Genomic DNA, 20,400 nt, shown 5'->3' on the forward strand with positions numbered 1-20,400 from the left:
TAAATGAGCGGTCCGATTAATTCATGAAGTTGGGTTTTTGGACCACACAAACTCATTATTTTTAAAATCAAAGATCATGAAGTTTTGTGACATTGTTGAGTTCCAAACTGTACAGATGAAATACAAAGCAAGATACAAACTGTTACCAAGACAAATACAAAGAAGGTTCCAAGGACGTACTGGTCGTTATGAAGTATTATACAGAAACACAGCACAACTTTGAAGAGTTTCAGCCTGACAGTTAATGGTGTACAATTGTGGAACAATTTGGAGATGGAAATGAAACAATGTCCAAACATCAACCTGTTCAAATATAAATACAAACTAAATACTTTTGAAAAGTATAGAGAAGAATTTGTCATTCCATTTGTCTATTTTCTCAAAATTACAAAAAGAGACATAGGGTAGAGGAACTATGGATCTGTTGAGAGGGACCAACAGGCTCATAAACCTCGTCTTTTAATGCACCACTCAGCAGGAAAATCATCTACAAAATCAGCTGGGTGGGGTTTGTTGATGGGGAGATAATGCCCTCTTCTACAGCCTGGCTTTTTAACACACCACACTATGCAGGGCTTACATCATACATAACTCACAAACAAGGAAAAATAATAATACACAAATTAATATTGTACTGAGGATGGCAATGACAACTGCGAAGTAGCAAGTTCACGGAGTATAATATGTATATTAATGTGCCTTTTTAACATAACGCTAAGGACTTTCGGTAATGTTAACATTGTTTGGCATTGGTAACCATCTGAAAGAAGTATTAATGATCCACTTGTGTTACTTGCTTTGTACTAGAGATCGTACATGAAACCAGGCCGTTGTTGTGTTTGTGCTGTTTCTGTTCATTATATGAACATTTCAAACAGTGCTTTGTAAGTTTGGTCTGTGTTAAAATAGCTTTTGAAGTGTAATAGGTTCTTTTGCCAATGAGGCAAATCAAAATATGATGCTGCTGGTTGCATGATTGACATTGTGATAACATTAGAACATCTCGGTAAGTGTACATAATCCATTTATTCTGCTGTTGATCTTTATTGTTGTTATGTTCCCCTTGCACTATGTTCCTTGTACTTTTTATTATATTGATTTCTGGGGTGGGCGCTCATCAGCCCACTCCTTTTGAGCAAATTGTTAACTGCTCAAATAAATAAATAAACATTCTAACTTTCTAAAAGTTACTTGTGTGTCCTTCCTTTCATTCTCCACAAGCTCCTATGACCAACCTGGTTTTGTGAGTCGTTAGAACACTCAGTCCTAACATTAATAAACTCCTTAAGAGCACGTATATAAGGGAGATTGGTGGTGTGTGGATACAGTAAAACAGAATGTGTGTGAGAGTTGAAAATCCATTTTCCCGCACCAAAACCTGATCCTTTTAATATCACAGTATTGTCGGGTCTATAATTCAATGATGCACCCAAAAGGCTTTTTCTTTGAAGTAAGCAGAAACAATGTATGCGTTAAATGGAAAAGTGTGTTTATGGAAGCATCTCTGTAATCTTGAAACCAAATCTGCCCGGTCTGCACCACATTTCAATGTTAATCCATCAGTAACGGAGCGGAGAGTGACGCCTCATCACTTCTACAGCCTGTGTTCAGAGACTCAGCAAATACACGCTCTGTCTCCTCACTTTGTATGAGGGATTATGAGCGGGACACTGTAAAAGAAACAGGGTCGTGTGGTTTTGAGGAGCTACGTTTCACACGACTAAACATGCGAGCAGTATTCTGTATGTGTAAAAAGGGGACTATGTGGGATTTAGCGTAAATAGTTCTGTTACATTTCCCAAAAAAGCTGTTGCTTCAAGGCGCTAATTCAAAAGTTTTTTAAAAGGTTTGCGTGCATCAGAGGCAGAGGGAGCAGCCAGGAAGTGACATCATCACAGGTGATTCATAAGAACTCACTCCATATACAGTCCATATCCTCCTGCATTACCAACCGGACCAACATAATCTGAACACGGATGTCAGAATGATGTGATAAACAACTATATTTTAATGCCACACACGTATTTCATTTCTTAAGATTTGCAAACATTTCATTAAAACAGAGGAAAGTGGTCCATTTCAGCCAAAACTGCAACTGAACAATACAGTAAAAACATTTGAGCAATGTTTTAAATCTAAATTTATTTTCCAATAAATTTAGATTTAATGCCAGTTTGAGTCCAGTGTAATACTTTTTAATTCCCCCGGTTAGGGTTGGGCAATTCATTTAATTTTAATCTAATTAAGATTTTAATAAAGGTCGATCACGATAATCGCGTGGTGCGTTTTAATCGAGGAGAATTGGCCGGTCCTGTTTGGAAAAATATATTAATATATATATATGGACGTCGCAATACTGCAGTGCCTGTCAGGTCAATCCCAGGGAAACAAACAAATCCCAGAGAGCACAGATGATTCCATCTGGCTGTAGAGCCAGCAGCACCTGAACGTTTTATTATAGGAAATCTCTAATCAAACTGTCAGATGCTGCTGTGGCTCTACAGCCGCATCTGCTTTATACTTTCATATATTTAGGACCAAGCTCATGTTTTATTGAATGAAACGTCACGCAGCAAAACTGTCAATAATTTCACACTCGTGCGGAGATCGGAGAGTTTGGCAGCACAGTGACCTGTGGGATTGTTCTTAGGTCCTTATGGGCTGATGAGGAACATCCTGAGGTTCCTCTGCTTAAGGAGGCATTAAAGGAAACATCAGAGCTCCTTTTCGAACTGCACTGACAAAGTATCACTTAACTTAGTGATACTTTATCAAACCCCTCAGGGAAATGTGTTCTCTTCACTTGACCCATCCTCACTGCTGCTGGGGCAACCTGTAGGAGCAGTGGATTTACCTATTGTACATGTTTTCAGTGGTAGGGGAAACCGGAGTACCCAGAGGAAACCTACGCAGACAGGGGGAGAACATGCAGACTCCACACAGAAAGGCCCCGTCCAGGTGGGAATCGAACCCATGACCTTCTAGCTGTGAGACATAAGCACTAACAGCGGCGCTAAATAATGAATCAATTTCCTCTTCTTCCTCTTTACTTTTGCAGAACCTAACTTTGCTCATTACAACAGTGATGTACTGTAAGCCTCAGGGTTAGGTCTTTAATAATAATCTAAATACTTAAATACATAGATAAAATATTAGCTGAAGTAACAAACACATGACAGAAAAGGAGTATCATCAGTGTCAGTATTAGTATTAGTATTAGTGTTAGTATTAGTGTTATAATCAGCTTCCCTCAGAGGCGGCACTGACCTGACAGCACGGTGAAAATGGCGGCGAAGGCGTTGAGCTTGAGCCCGTCGATCACGTTCCCAAACTGACAGACCTCTAAGGACATGAGGATGCCCCCGGTGGCCAGGAGGAGGATGTACAGGCACTCGGCCACGATGCACAGCCACAGCACTCCTGCAACAACAACGGCACAACATAATGTTACATGTGGTATTCAACTGTATGAATACTCCAGCACCGCTCAGGTCATTCACCAGAGGCTCCAAACATCACCACCCACACCACAGGACTGTGTTTGGTACGTTTCCTTCTCCTCCACAAGTGCAAAGCTTTTCTGAGTTTAAAACATTTCCCCTTGTGAAGATTTGACCTTTGTGTTTAAGCTTTTTGAGGTTTCCCTCCTGGTGTCTATACTTCATGTAGTTTTTAGTTCTGTCAGTGTCTTTAAAGAGGCATTATGTCACTTTTTATGTGGGGAAAATAACTGTTGATATTGATGTGTTTTTGGTCCTACTGCAAACTCTAAAAACAATTGACCCTGCAGCATCATAGAGGCCAATGTGATGGAAAGTAAAGGCACCATGCTAATCTCTCATACAGCCATTGGGTCACAAACAAAAAGGTCACTTTAGTTCAGGGGGGTCCAAACCGTTTTCACTGAGGCACAGAGCAGTGGTCAATGCAGCCGAACATTCAACTGGAGCATTTAAGGGAGATTTAAACCGTCTGGTAGGGCCTATACCTATTTTTTTATACTAGAAGAACAACATCTGCTTCTTTACCACCTTCAGTATATTGTAAACACAGTCATTTGTTGAAAAAATACTGTGCATCAAAATATTAAGCATTCGTATCAATTTAATTAAAAATAGCAAGTTGTGAAAAGAGCTTATAAACTTAAACCCTGTGAAGAATTTGGAAGTTTGGACTCCCCAACACAAAATATTTCATTGGGGACTCTATAAAATTGTAACATAAATGTTGCGGTATGATGCACTGCAGTCCCGGCAGGGTGACCCATAACAGAAAACAGGTCAAAGGGTTGACCTCAGAAAAACACACCAACACATAATAAAACCCCTACTCCCCCCAACATGCAACCAGACAAGACACATCAACGACACAAATGCAAACCCCAGGACACAGTCAGCACCATGAGGAGTGTGGACCAAAGAGAGTCACACAGTGTGTGAAACGCTGCTGCTGTTTGGATGTTCTTTAAGTTTTAAATCCTCTGATGGACTCACATGTCTTTATATCGCCAGGCAGTTTGTTCTAGCGTAGCGGCCGTCACTACAAAAGTCTTTGAACGTCCCGTGAAGCGGCTTGTGAAGATTAGCCCCAGTCTTTTCTTGCTCGGCAGCATTTGAACAACGTGTGAATCAGTGTCACACGTTTACATGTGAAAGCATCAGGCGTACTGACCACAGGCATGGACAGTCCAGTCGGTCCAGTCACGTGCAGAGCGACGCAAGCTGTCTGGGTTGACGCAGAGAGTCTAGAATGTATTTTTCCAACTGTGCCCAGGCATTCGGATCAGAGGAATATACGCTTCAATAAACGTATGAAAATAAAGGACGCACTGGATTACAAACATGTTTTATTATGACATGAGGCAGGACAGGCTGCACACTCAGACTCACACACGCTGATGTCTAGGAGAGACACAGTTTGTCAGAGAAAGGTAGTAAAATCCTTTGCTTGTGCTTTGGTGACAGTGGAATACCACTGTCACCAAAGCACAAGCAAAGGATCAGGAATCAATTTTCATTCACAACTTAGTGCTCAGCAGCAGCGCGTGCCTAGAGGTTTTTCCAGAATTGCACAGCAGAAGCGGCTCCGTTTCAAGTGACCAAATCAAAGCGGTGACGCGATTCGTTAGGTGTTTAAGTGTGTTTCAGATTAAGTTTGACACCCCTGCTTTACTGTTTGAAGGTCCGTGAGAAGCACTTCAGGCTACTTCTGTCATGTGAAGGCTTGGACTTGGACTCCATTTGAGCCGTCAGTGGGGAACGGTTTTTCCCTCTCATTCCCCAATTTGTATTTTTTTTACTGAACGTTCACACACAAGTAACAAACAACTGTGAAGTGAAAGCAAAATGATACATGATTCTGCTATTTTTCCAAAAATAGAAAAGTGAAAAGTGGGGTGTGCATAAGTATTCATACAGCATGACTTAATACTTTGTGGAACCCCCTTTTGCTGCAATAACAGCGGCAAGTCTTCTGGGGTTTGACTGTACAAGATTTGCACATGTAGAGACTGACATTTTAGCCCATACCTCTTTACAAAACAACTCAAGCTCTGTCACATTAGAAGGAGAGCGTTTGTGAACTGCAGTTTTCAGGTCTTTCCACAGATTTTCAATAGGATTTTGGTCAGGACTTTGACTGGGCCATTCTAACACATTGTTTGTTTTTAAACATTCCATTGTAGATTTATCTTTGTGTTTAGGGTCATTGTCCTGCTGAAGGTGAATCTCCGCCCCAGCCTCAGTTCTCTTGCTGACTCCAGCAGGTTTTCCTCTAAAATGTCCCTGTATTTGGCTCCATCCATCTTCCCAACTATTCTAACAATCTTCCCACTCCACGCTGAGGAAAAGCAGCCCCACAGCATGATGCTCCCCCCCATATTTGTGCAGACACGACTTATAGTTGTCCCATGTCCAGATTCCCCCAGCTCAGCGGCAGGACTTCACAGCTCCTCCAGAGTTATCTTGGGGCACTTGGGTGCATTTCTTACCAGTGCTCTCCTTGTTCGATCTGATATTTTAGGTGGATGACCACGTCTTCAATCAATCAAAGTTTATTTGTATAGCACCTTACAACAACACAAGGAAGACCAAAGTGCTTCACAGACAGATAAAACAATATTAAAAAATAAATCAATCAAATAAGTGCGATCTAAGTCTTAAAAGCTAGTTTGAAGAGATGTGTCTTCAATCTAGACTTAAAGAGGGACAGTTCTGTGAGAACACGCAGACTGAGGGGCAGCTCTTCCACAGTTTTGGCGCTACAACCCTGAAAGAACGATCGCCCCACTGTTTGTACCGGGACCTGGGCACGTCCAGAACCATCTGATCGGCAGACCGGAGAGTTCTGCTGGGGCGATGTACGGTCACCAACTCAGTCAGATATAACGGAGCGAGACCGTGGAGGGCTTTAAAAACAAACATTAAAATTTTGAAATCAATCCGAAAACGGACCGGGAGCCAGTGCAGGGAGGAGAGGACCGGAGTGATGTGGCTGTGTCTGGATGAACCGGTGAGAAGACGGGCTGCTGCATTCTGCACTAACTGTAACCGGTGGAGTGACGACTGTGGAAGGCCAGAGTAGAGAGCGTTACAATAGTCAAACCGAGAACTGATGAACGCGTGCGTTGCCTTCTCCAGGTCTTGGCGCGAAAGAAAGGGTTTAACTTTGCTCAAAAGGCGCAGCTGGAAAAAACTGGCTTTGACAACAGCATTTATTTGTTGTTTAAAATTCAGCTCTCGGTCAAAGATGACTCCCACGTCTTGGTAAGTTGGCAGTGGTGCTTTACTCTTTCCATTTCTGAATGATGGATTGAACAGTGCTCCGTGAGATGTTTAAATCTTGGGAAATCTAATGTATAACTTAACGCTGCTTTAAACTTCTCCACAACTTTATCCCTGACCTCTCTGATGCTCCTTGGCCTTCATGATGTTGTTTAGTGACCACAGCTCTGAGGCCCTCACAGAACAGCTGTAATTGTACTGAGAGTAGATTACGCACAGGTGGCCTCTGCAGTCATTAGGAATGTTATAAAGGCAATTTCATGCACTCAAGTTACTTGTGTGTGAACTTTCAGTAAAAAATTCAAAATAAAATCTTTATGTTTATGGTTGTAAACATGACAAAATGTGCAAAAGTTCAAGGTGTATTAGTACTTTTGAGAGGCACTGTATATATCATGGATGGACATTTAGTTCTCTGCAGAGGGAATGACCTTAATGATTGTGGCCTTTGCTAATTGAGACCATATTAAGTTTGGATTCTTTGTCTTTCTTGCAGATCTGCAGTGATCCGCTCCCGCTCTGCTGCAGCACAGAGACGTTTGCAGCATGAGGTCAATGGTCACCTTCTCTTCCTCACCGCTGGAGCAGCTGTGGGAATAGGACGCGCCTGTGGGGGGGGTTTACAGACATGTATGGATAAGTAATGAGGGATGTGGCGAAGGAGCCTTCTGTGGTACATACGGGTGACCTTGGGGGCCGCTCAGAGGACGCAGAAGGAGTGCGGTGATGCGGATATCGGAGCCCACAGGAGACGGGACAGCACAGGAGTAATTAAACACAAGAGCGGCGGAAGGATGGTTTGAATTCATTTATCAATTCAGCCAAAGAAGTGTCTCCGGCATAAAGACGATCCCGGGCTTAAGGGTTTTACATACAATTAAAGCCCGGCGGAGATTAGTAAGTGAAATATCAAGGAGGACGTTAGGGAGATAATGCCATGCCTTAAATACTTCCGCATTACCATTATCTCGGTGGATGTTGGTGTAGAACAGAACATCATTAAGTGCTACATTTGACCAAGAACGAGACGAAGCTTCACAATGGATTTTTATGAGATTCCCAATTTAAATCTCTTGACTTTCCATCTCGCAGCGTAAGGCGATAATGTTCCAGGATGTGTTTAAAATGAGCACCGTAATCATCTTCGAAATGTGATTTGCAACAATTCAGTATACTGCCAAAATGGTCCGGCTTTGACCGGCGACCGCTCTCCGTTACTCTCCGTGACCTACATATGTAGCGTACGCACGGTTGACCAAAAGGCTGTGGATTAGAGTCTGAATAAAGGTTAAGGAAGTCTAATCCCTGAAACAGACGGAGCCCGGCCCACTGTGCATTTAAAGCAGCTGCTCCTTACATAACGCCCCCAGACACCCTGCACACCGGCCGACACTCTGGGCCCATTCTACAGTAAATCTTTCAAAACGAGAGCGGGAGTTTGGAGGCGTCTTAGGCTCAGTCAAGCTGTGCTCCAGGTCAGGGCTGTTCAATCGATCCAAATTCAATTACAATTTCGATCATTACACTAAACTAGGGTTGTGCTCAATATATCAAATTGGCAATATATCGTTTGTATCTTGTATCAGGCCTGTATCCTGATACCCAAATGTGTTTGTCTAACCATAGTGTATATTCAGAACGTATCACAACACACACTCTAAATACTCTGATTAAAGGCTGAGCTTGTTATAAACCATTTTGCGCACCTGTAAGATACATTTTTCTATTTATTTTGTATTATTGAAGTGATACAAATGGGATCATGAACTCTGTATCGGGATACGGATCGTGCCCTAAACAATTACAAGAATAGCATCATCGAGCAAAGCGACTATTAAAGTAACAGTTCACCGTTTTTCCATACTCAGATATGTTCTTGCCTGAGCTTAGACGAGTTGATCCGTACCTGTCTGGTCTTTGTGTGTGCTCTCAGTCACATAAAAACACCAAACACGTTGTTAGCCTTTAGCCTCTCCTCCTCTCCTCTATGGGGCCAAAAGGGGGCTGAAGTTAGAAGCGACCGAGCTCTTGCATGTTTTTCCTATTTAAATACAGCTACGTGAGGAGTTACATGATCCAAGTAGTCCCACATCCACGCAGTAAAGTCAAAGTGCTCCTAAGGAATTATTACGCCCTTAAATATAATACCCCTTTTTATCTGCCTAGAAAATCGACATGTTTAATTTTGTGTGACTAGACTTGGATCGGGACGTCCTTCATTCACCACAGCGCAGCGGTCAACTCAACTCCACACCACAGATTCAAGTGTTTCTGTTCTTCTGCCGCTCTCAGCCTGAGGTTTACTGGTAAGAGACACACAGTCCTCACAGGAGGAGCCTGCACATGATGCGTGCAGTGGCCCAGGGGGCATTGCAGCCCGATATGAGCGCGCACAATCCAATGCATGTTGTGTTTATCCTCTGAACTGCAACTGAAACTTTCAGTTGTATGCCGTGTTTCCTCCAAAGTCACAGCCTGTGGTGGGACGTCCGGCGGGGAGCAGGGCAGTACCGTCCCCTGGTAAAGGCTCAGGGCTGTTTTAAAAAAAGCACAATGTTGAGTGACTTTGCAACACCCTTTGGCACCGCCCGGCACACTTACTCCCAGGACTGCTGCGTGTCTCAGATAGAACGGGTTTTAATAGAGGAAACCGCACGTGGAATTATGACATTGAAAGGAAGCAGTAAAGCGGAAAGGAACACTAATGGGGATAAGGAACTAAGGAAATTACAGCTTGGACTGTTGCTGCCAGATGAAAACAAGAGCCAAACCTGATGATTTTGTCACTTTGATTTGATTGTAACTGATCCCTGGTTTAAGGGCTCTCTGGTTTAAGGGCTCTGGTTTAAGGGCTCTCTGGTTTAAGGGCTCTCTGGTTTAAGGGCTCTCTGGTTTAAGGGCTCTCTGGTTTAAGGGCTCTCTGGCCTCAGCTCATGGATGGGCCAATATCGCACACTACAAGACCTCGCAAACAGAGGCATTTATTTATATGGGCAACAGGAGTGGCATAAAGGGAGAGAAACAATGTACACAGCATTTTGTCTCAGAGTCGTTCAGAATCACCAGGCCTCTTTAAACCATCCCTATTATAGAGCTGCAGAGCCGAGCCACTGCAGATCCACAGCAGAGGTTAAAACTTAGAAAGACAAAAAACTGCTCCATATCATGTATTAAATAAGAACTAAAATGTGCCCTGTAACAGCAATGGGCCGTGAAATGGCTTTCCCCCAACAAAACAGCATCTGCAGGGTAGTGTTACTAAAACACTAAAATGTCAAACTCAATACTGAAAATAAAACCTTGATACCTATTTTGATACCACTGCAAAAGGAAAAAACTTTAGGTATAATGCCTTCATTGCAGGACACTCATTACGATATTCCTTTGTTTGGTTTTATCATGTAAAATAAAAGGTCTCATTTGTTCTCTCTAATGTTGTTTTTAGCTGCAATATTCACAGTCAAATACTTATAGGCTATAACCTACTAGACTGGCTATGGCCAGACAAAATATCACAAGTTATATTTAGTCTGGGAACCACCAATTCATGTTCTGGTAGGAGAGGTGTGGTTTATGACTGTCCATAGTCGTTTATTGGGCTGAATGTCTCTCTTATTCTCTCTTATTTGATCAAGCTTTAGAACCCGGTCTAAAGCTTGATCAAAATATGGAGTTGCTGCTGTCATGTTGGACCTGTAAAAAAACGTTTTATTTATTTATCCGTGAATAAAATACAAGCTTCCGTATATCGAATCGTCTTGCCGTCCCTCTTCGTTCTCTGATTGGTCCCATATCTGTGCCAACATTTGGGTCATGGTCCCCAGACTGTTGTGCAGTTGGAAATGATTCGAGCGCGCACACCAGCATGGGTATTCCCAGGCTAATAACCTACAGCAATAGTTCACAACCTTTTTTGTCTTGTGGACTCCCTATGTCAATGGTGTTGCAGTTTATCTAGAAAGGCATTTTACAGCAAAAATATAGCTTTCTTTTCAAGTACACCCAGGGGTCCCTGCTTGGGCAACACTGACCTACTATAACCTACAATATATAACAATTTTTCATATTTTTCAATTCTTCATATTTGTGCGTCCAGTACAAATAGTAAACATGTGACTTTACATTTGGCTCTGGTATCATTTCATTTTGTCATCCAATGCTAACTGATACATTTAAATCAAAAGACGCTGGGCTAAGGTTTGCATAGGAATCAATGGGCCGCTATGCTAATGCTAGCCACAGTCGGAAAGCCGCTCCTTTGGACATGGTCCAGGAGCTGGAACAGATCCTACATTTACAGAACGGATCATTTAGTTTTAGAAATTTATCCTGGGTTCAGAGCTATTTAGCTCGAGTCAAAGTTTTGCAGTGTGCAATTCTCTGAGCTAAACATGCACCAGAGGAAACCTGCTCAAATTAATATACAATATTCCATATACAAATAAGGCATAAAAATGGCCAAAATTGCCTTTACGACGTAGATTTAAATTTCTGGTTTTATTTTGTGATATATTACTGACAAATTTCAGAGGAAATTTCGGATCATGTTTTTCTTTTTTTTTTTTTTAAAAGCTACTCATAAGTGAAATAATCTGTAAAAAGTTGTTTTTTTTGGTTCAAAGCTGAATGAGCCAGGGAAGGGATGGAGTTGAGCTTCCTGATATCCTGGCCGGCGGATAACACTGTTCTTCAGTCGACCGGACCTGGTCTCCCTTGAAGAGACTGTGTGGTGGTTCTGAAGGCTTTGCGGGGAAACAGGGGTAGGGTACATGTCCTTAGGGGGCTCCGCAGATCTTCTCCAACGCTCTCGTGATGTGAGGAATCTATATTTTGACAACCCTACAACAGATAAGTAAAAAGACACACTCTATTTAACCTACACACACGCACACACACACACGGACACACACGGACACACACGGACACACTGCCCCACCGGACGTCCCACAATATGACTGGCCAGACTTGTTTAATATGTTGCGTTGTGAACTCTGGTGTTGACTCCTTCACACTCTGCTCCTGTCAGCCCCGAGAACTTCTGCTTTGATTGATTTCCCCCAACACTACTCCAGAGATTAGGGGGATTATCCCGCTCGCTGTTTTCTCCGCCGACTTCCCCCCCCCTGCAGCTCCATTCATTTAAAACGTCTTTGGGCGACTCTGTGATTGGCACCGCAAACCGGAGTGGAGATTTGGCTATTGACGTCTCGCCGCCACAAAAGAACTCAAATTCACTCGTCTGAAGGTCCGCCGGGTCGATGACGGGAGAGTGAGGACAGATTAGAGGAGCGAGGGAGTGTCGAGCGTGTTGGTTTATTCCCGACGTAGACTTTATTTGATCAGTCCTACGATAGACTGGGTTTAGTTCTAGTTTAACTTGTGATGGTGGAAATGTCATTCAATGTTGTCGTTAGTTTCTAGTCTTCTCTCTTAATGTCTTAGTTTTAGGAAGTAAAAAAAAAGACTTATTTGGTGATGTTTGGTGTCCACATGTAGGGCCGGTATATCAAGCCAATATCTGGGTATTTCCGGATGTCGGCCAATAAAACGGCCGATATCCGATATGGCCCGATATCTCCATAAAGGAAAGGAATGAGACGTCTCATTGTGGCCTTGGAAAGAGCCCAGTCAGAGCCTTAAAATGAGCCCCCGAGACTCCCTAGGCTTCAGCGAAGCGGAGAAACATCACAGTGAAAATCAGTCACAAGCTTGTTCACCTATTTTATATATTTTATGTTGTAGACTTTTGCGCATCATTTCGGAACCATAAGAGAGAGAGACTTAGGAATTTTTTGTTTTGGAATTTGCTGATTTTCGTCTTTCAGTCCCTCTGAAGAACCTACTAAACATCAATGTCCTGAATAAATCAGCCCTATGCCCCTTATACAGCGCCCCCTACTGTCACAGTTCAACACTGACACGTTTAGAAGCTTCATAAGTAAGGATTAAACAACTCAGAGCACGGACGCAGCACAGCAGCACAGCATTATAACCGTCTAATGCACGGCTCCTCGTTGTTTAATCTGCTTTTACCATGGTTCCACAAATTCAACATTTATAACAAATGTTTTTTTTCATTTACTAAACTCACTAAATATGCCAGACTACCGGGACTATTTTATATGGGTTATTAGTCGGTCTTACACTGTCTGAAGGCTCGTCTCAGAGCGAGCCATTCTCCGCAGCTATTACGAGGATCTCAGTCAGGCTCAACGACACAACATCAGCACAGAATCACAACACAACAGGACTAACCCGGAAACACTTTTCCGTCAAAGTAAACACCGATATGCGGCACTCATGGGCAGGAGTTATTTACCTTTTAGGCTGTTAAACCTGAAGCTAGCTAGCTAGCTCAACAAGTTCAACTGTTTATGAAAACAGCTGCGGTGGAGTCGCTCACACCTGGGCCCCACCAACTGAAATCTTTTTGTTTGACTTTATTAATCCAGCTAAATATGCTTAAATGCTCTTCCTGTTTGACACTATGATGTAAAAAAGACAGAGTATCACAAGTCAGTGGTTTACCAGGAGAAGGTGGAGCAGCAGGATTCAGGAGGATTGCTGAGAACTGCGTGAATGAAGCCAAAAAACACTCTGGGGGTGTTTTTGATAAGGAAATAGCATAACACCATGGCTAAAAGCTCCAAAAAGTCGATTTTGCAAGACATAGGACCTTTAACAGTTGAAACCTAATCAAGTTCATACACATTTAGCATTTATATTTATTGTGCCTTGTTAGAAAATGGCTGAAATGTGATGAAATATCCATCCACTGGTTCAGAGTCTATGGACCGGCTGTCTCTGGAGTCCAGTCGCAACATCATCGATAAGACACTCTGCCTCTGAAACGTCCCAAAGTTTCCAAACCAAGACGTCCTTTGGCCTCATGTCCCTTCTCTGCTGCTCATGTCTGGGATCCGTCGATAATACACAAGAGCTGGAACCACTGATTGTCTGCTTTTAAACTCCAGCTAAAGAACATTTTTAATGAGTCCTGTAAACGCTTCACTAATGAATGATTTTAATTCCCTGTATATAACTAGCTATTTGTTGTAATTGTTTGTTTTGCCCCTTTAAGTGCTCTTTAGGCACTTTCAGGCCAACAGCGTGAGGAAGAATGTGCTGTTTTGGCTGATAAAAGTCATTAGACCTCATAATGCTGTGGGTTAGCTCCTGGTTAAGTCCTTCCCTTCACACTGGTGTAACTATTAAACCCTGATGCCTGTCCCTCAGAGAGTCTTTGCTGCCGACGGCCGTGAGCCCAGGCTTTTACAAGAGTTGGCAGTAAACTTTTATCACTCCATCACAGCAGCGTGACACAGCAGAACTTTCCCCCCACACAAAGGGCCGAACGACAATGACACAGGGCTGAAGTGGAGTCCTTACCTCGCTCGTTGGTCGGGGCCACGTAAATGAAACTCCTGCAGTTCTCTCCTGCAACAGAAAACAGGACATCAGATAAGAAAGAAGAAAGATCACTGGAGGTAAGTGAAGATTCTCCCCCAGATTACATTTGGAATCCAACGGGGCAAGTGCAAAATCAACTGTGTGAATAACAAAAACAGGAATCGCTGTTTAAATATATCAAAGAAAGGGAACACTCCGAGTTACATTTTGCTGTTCAAGCGTTCTCTTAATTTTTTTCTAGCAGTATATAAGGGACTATAAAACAGCTTTATATAACAGCTCTGTGTATCCTCTGTCCTCTGTGGACAGGGGCCGGAGCAGCCATTCATTGAGCTTTGGCACCAGTTCAACAGCAACGTATAACACAGCAAGGAAAGTACTAAAGAGACAATCTCAATGCGCACACAGCACTTATCTGTCCAGTAATATCACCAAATTAGTCTGCAGCAGAGAAATGAGACTCTGAACCAGTGGCATAAGCAGAACTGAAACTTTGGATAAATGGATGGATATTTCATCACATTTCAGCCATTTTCTAACATGGCACAATAAATATAAATGCTAAATGTGTATGAACTTGATGTCATGTTGACGTCATGTTTCCACTGAAAGTTGTGAAGAAGGAGCTCTTTCTAACCTTCTCTGGACACGCCTGTTCTTTTTTCTTACCTAACGATAATGTCACGTCAACGTGTTTGACTACAAGAGTACAGGACTTTATTCAACCTTCCTAAAGAAGAGGCCACTCGCCAAAAAAAAAACCTCGCCTGTGACTGTCACTGATGGATGTTTGGTGAACCTTCACCAAAATCAAAGTGGATTCACTTTTATAACCAACGCGAGTCCCATAATGTAAACACCTGATGGACCAGAGCGATGGTGAGTCAATCCAAATGTGTGTTATTGTGTGTGTTATCGTGTGTGTTATCGTGTGTGTTAGCGTGTGTGTTATCGTGTGTGTTATCATGTGTGTTAGCGTGTGTGTTAGCGTGTGTGTTAGCGTGTGTGTTATCATGTGTGTTATCGTGTGTGTTAGCGTGTGTGTTAGCGTGTGTGTTATCGTGTGTGTTATTGTGTGTGTTATCGTGTGTGTTATCGTGTGTGTTAGCGTGTGTGTTATCGTGTGTGTTATCATGTGTGTTAGCGTGTGTGCTAGCCATTTATGACGCTGTGTTGCAGATTTAAACTTCTTATAACTGCATTGTGAAGTAACGTCAGTTATTGCTGTTTATTTATATTTCTTTTACTGCTAATAATGCATGAGCAGATTTGCTCAGAGAGAGGGGGTAGAACAGAACAGAATCCAAGCGTTGTGTCTTCCAGGTTTGCATAATACCCCCAGAAAATACTGATATTTCTCACAAAAAAGTGTACTCCATAGTGGTAGAGGTACAATATATGATATGAATGCCTTTACTTTGGGATGGCTAAAACAGCGTGATACAGATCCTTTCAATGTGATCTAACGACAGAAACGCAGAGCGCTGCCTTCTCTCTCGCTCTCTCTCTCCCTCGCAACAACACCACGAAGACGCTCGTCTCCCCCGTCCTCTCCCTGAACCTCACCTTCTCCCCCTCGTCCCCTCCTCCCCTCTTCAGGCTGACGCCTCTCTGCGGCTCAAAGCGACTTGGTAAGTGGTAAACACTGCTCTCGTATCGCCGTTGTCCTGGCGTCACGCTCACCGTCTCATCCTTCTCCCTCTGTCTCACCTTCCTTTCATTTCTTTCCCCAAAATAAGGCCATGTGTCTCAGACTTAGGCCCTGACCATATGAAGTCAAGCTGAGGACCAAACGCAAAGATATTTTATCACTCCAGTGTATCGTCCATACAAGTCCGGCGTTTTGGGGGTCTGTAGACCAACATTTTCCAAACTAGGTCCCAGAGTGGAAAGATTGCAAAACGCTGTTTACGCGGCGCCGTTGTTACGATGTCTCCATAACTTTTACTAAAACGATGACATCACAGCTCCAGAGTGGTGTCTGTGATCCATAATCTAGTGACCTTAGAATAGGTTTTACTTATGGATCTATGATGGTTTTACTCCGCTCCTCTTTGCTCCACTGCAGTCCACAAGCCACAGGTGACAAGTAGAAAAACACTGCCGAGTCAGTCTGTGTTTTTGGACTGACAGTAAAAGTCACTTCTGCTTTAGTCCCGTTACGTCTGAAGAATGAACTCTCCTCGTCGTCTCTTCTGTAGATGGTAAATCCTTGAATCAGTTTCATTTTCACTGTTTACATTCCACTAAAGTTTGCTGCACATGCGCCTCTACATCTTGTTCCATTATCTGTGTTAGCGTCACAGCGCCTCACACAGGCCTGGAAGATGAACTGCGCCGTTTTCACAGACCTGAGTCGACCCATGTGGACGCACACATTTACTAAGCTGGCTTCAGGCTTACAAAGAAAGTTTCTGAAAATATAAGCGTTTTGTCTTCATGTGGATAGAGCCAAATGTCCCTTCAGTTTGAATGATCTAACCCCGCGGAGGCGCTGGACACCACTTCCTATGCACTAATAGAAAGAACGGAAAGGAAAGAAGTTGCAGAAGTTCAGGAATAGTTGCGGGAAAATTGCGAGGATTTGGAAAAGTTTCCTTCTGTGGACCCACCACTTGCAGGAGGAGCCATAAGGGGCTGGTACAATGTGATTTGGGCTGCTCCAACGGCTGCCCCCACTACCCGGCGACGGACAAGTGGAAGAAGATGGATGGATGGAAAAGTTGCAATGTTGCACTGATTTTGGTTGGATTTTGCGGAAATAGCTGCAATCACAAAAACCTGAAAGGCCTGTCTCCCTGTTCAGTGTGTAGTACATAATGGCCAAGCCAGTATGTTATAAAGTGAGCTGTGCATATTTTAAGCAGCTAAATATATGATCATAATATGTTATGGGAAAAGGGAAAAGGTTTACAAAATAATGGGTCGGTTTGGACTTAACGACATCAAAGTAGTATAGTTGAATACATTTAATCAGGCCTTTGTGTATTAGAATTGACCAGGCTTTTGTGTGTTGAAAAGTGTGGAAACTTTGACTGAGCAGTCCGAGAGGTCAGCTCCCTGTTTAAACAATGTTCCATTCAGTGTTTGGACGTGGGCCATGTATGTGATATGTATGAAACACATTGTAATACATACATTAATGAACATGAGGTCACGTAGAAATGGACCATAACCAAAAATTGAATGGAAGAGGGCAAGCAATAAGACGGGGGGCCTCCTCTCACAGACATGTACGAGCAACAATCGAACCTGTGTTTTACTCCAAACTCATGACTGTGACTCAGAACAAGGAGGAGGGGATAATGTAAACGTATATAAGGGGATGTTTTTCGTTGATCCAGAGGGCTTTTGGGCACCCTCGAGAGAAGGTTGTACTTGCTGCGTGTTCTACTGCATTTTAATTTCTTTATTAAAAATCCGCAAAACGCAGTACCTGTCCTCGAGTTTCAATTTTTAGTTCGTGTCCACTTCTGGCTTAGTATCTTAGGAATATTGACCTTGTATGCCATTCTCCCACACGAGGACGCATAGTTAAGACCAATATTCAGTAATAAGTTCTGTTTTCTTCAAACCTGAGAGGGCCACGACTGGGAACAGAGTGAGTATTTTTGCTGCATGGTATATCCCGTGGGTGTAGGGAATAACCTTAACTTGTACTACGGAGAAACTGTGTTTTTATCTGAGTCGTAAGTTCGAATTTCACATTTATAGAGGCGGAACGCAACTACAGTTAAAAATACGCTAGATGAACGAGAATAGCAAAGTCTGTATAAGTTATACGGAGGCCCGTGTTTGGGTAGATTGTTGATTGATGAAAGCTTGAAGGAACTCAAGGTGACTGTAGTATAAAATAAAGAAGACTTTGAACTCTCTCAATAGATACGGGAAGTATAAGCAGAGGGTGCGTGTCGGGCTTCTGTCATCAGCGGGAGGAGAGACGCCCCTCCCTGACGTCAGGCCGCCTTTAAGAGTCTGAGGTTGTGATTTACTTAATGCAATAGTACTTGTGTTAGTGTAGGTAATCGCGATTGCAGAATAAGTGAAAGACATTGCCAAAGTTCTTTCATTCCCTCACTCACTCTTTGATAGAGTCATTAAAACTACATTGTTGTTTCCACTATTCACAGTGTCTTCACTTAAAGGGGGGGTATTATGCAAAAATGACTTTTTCAAGCTTTACATCATGTTATTAAGTCATTCCCTCATTAAAACCATGCCTGAAGTGTTGCCTGGGCACATTCACGTATTTTCGAGTAGTCTGTAGAAACTCTGATGGCAGCCATTTTAGGGATAAAACGCCTGATTCCTTCAGGAAACGCCCTCGACCTCCAGGATACGCCTCCGACCTTTCGTCACCAGCCGAGTAACCAACCACTGCTCCTCAGCAGAACCCCCTCCCCGCAGTGTCCAGCCCTAAGATGTAAACAGCGTCATCATGGAGGATTAGCTTCATGTGTTGTGAACCGGAGCCACAGCAGACTTTTACAAAGACACACATCAGTGTTTCTGTTACCTAAACACCCACGATTAAAACCGGTGACAAGAACGCTTAATTCAGTGTCTGGTTCTGCGCTGGGCCTTGGTGATGCACAGAGCCTCCGGAGAAAGCTAATGCTAAGCTAAACCTCGAGTCATCACGTGAAAACGAGAAATATGCACAAATAAAGTCAATAAAACCACCACACACATAAAGAACCGTTTAACAATGATCACACACGGAGCCTGGCTTGTTGATTTGGAAGTTTATTGCACACATTTCATCTACAATGGGTCATAGCCGTGTGGCTTTCTCCCGGAGCTAACAAGCTAGCCGCGACAAGCTAACGGGAAAATTCACTGAATACAAGCAGCATATTATGCATTGAAAACGTCACTAAAACAGGCAACTGCTTGAAGCAGCCTTTACGATGATCACACAATGAGCCTGGCTTTACACATTTGTGGTTTATTGCAGACTTTTCATCAACAATGAGCTGTAGTCGATTATAACAAGCTAACGGGTAACCTCGAAAAACCATTGTCCACCTGCACAGATAATGTCCGTCTTTTGAATCGTATGGGCTCCTGCAGATCCTGGTGTCGTCCATGGGGGTATAGTTAGAGATCCATAGGGCATGGCAGATGCAAAGAGATAGCCTCCAAACAGCAGTTATTTTTCAGGCAAGAGCCCCGTCCAAGCGTCCGGTGTGGAAGGTTCGTCTCCAAATAATATCCGGTGTGGCCATTGTTCACAAAGTGATAAACAGTAGCTCCTTTCCAACAATAAAATTTAAAATGCACCGATCGTAGTTTCAATACTTGAGACAACGAGCGCAGTGTTGTTGTGATGCCACAGACAGCGTGTGGAGGGGGCGTGTCGGAAAGGGTCAGAGGTTCTTAAAGAGACAGAGGCCTATTTCAAGTCATTCGCTACCGCCATTTTGAAAGAGCAATTTTATACAAGGTAGTTATTCTAATTTACTGCATTGACAGACCAACAGAAGGTTTCGTCATCATTGTAGTGTGGTATAGACTGGTGCTATGTGGCTGAAAAAAGCATAATACCCCCTCTTTAACTCTAAGACACTGTGAATGCTAAGTTTAAGACACTATTCACAAATATGAAACTTATTGCAGACTTTGGTCCTTCGTCCTCCTGAGAAAAGATCTGCTCTGATGAGGATTTTGGAAAGTTCTAAACATTTGTCACTTCTCTTCCAAAACGTGGATTGTTTTATCACACCATAAATTTTTCCCTCTCCAACGCAATAAGCTCCCGGCCTCTGACTCAGTTTACCGCCTTTCCTCAGTCCTCCTGGGGGATTTGTAACGCACACTGTTATTAGGCACATTTTCAAGATGGCGTCTGTTGCGTTCAGAGCTGTATCCCTCTCTCTGCGAGTCTGTCTGTTTGGGCGATATGTTTGTTATGGAAATGACTCCAACAGAGAGAGAGCGTACCCAGGCTCCGCAGCAGCTCTGCCCAGACACAGTGCACCAGATGTGGGCAGAGAACAGAGACTGGCCCTTTGTCTTTTAAACAAGTCATCCAAGAGACAGTGGAGACAACAGGGCAGCAGTCTACGCACAAATGGACCCACACTTCTCCAGCTCCTCCAGGTCAGCATTAGCCAGTGCGTTATGGCTGTGCTGCAGAGATGGTATGGTCGCACTGCATGTCCCAATATACAAATAATGATTTAAAGGAACAGGCCACCGTTTTTCA

The 20,400-nt window shown here is 43.1% G+C and overlaps 1 protein-coding gene across 1 annotated transcript in view; it reads right to left on the minus strand.

Annotated features, from left to right (window-relative positions):
* Positions 1-20,400, minus strand: part of gsg1l2b (gsg1-like 2b) — a 53,089-nt gene that overhangs the window by 19,001 nt on the left and 13,688 nt on the right. Inside the window, exons 2-3 of the mRNA XM_079578004.1 lie at positions 14,172-14,219; positions 3,268-3,420 (exon numbers count right to left, since the gene is read on the minus strand). Of these exons, the coding sequence (XP_079434130.1) occupies positions 3,268-3,420; positions 14,172-14,219 (201 nt within the window). The remainder of the gene's footprint in view (positions 1-3,267; positions 3,421-14,171; positions 14,220-20,400) is intronic.

Source organism: Gobius niger, assembly GCF_951799975.1.
Source record: "Gobius niger genome assembly, chromosome: 19".
Taxonomy (NCBI): Eukaryota; Metazoa; Chordata; class Actinopteri; order Gobiiformes; family Gobiidae; genus Gobius; species Gobius niger.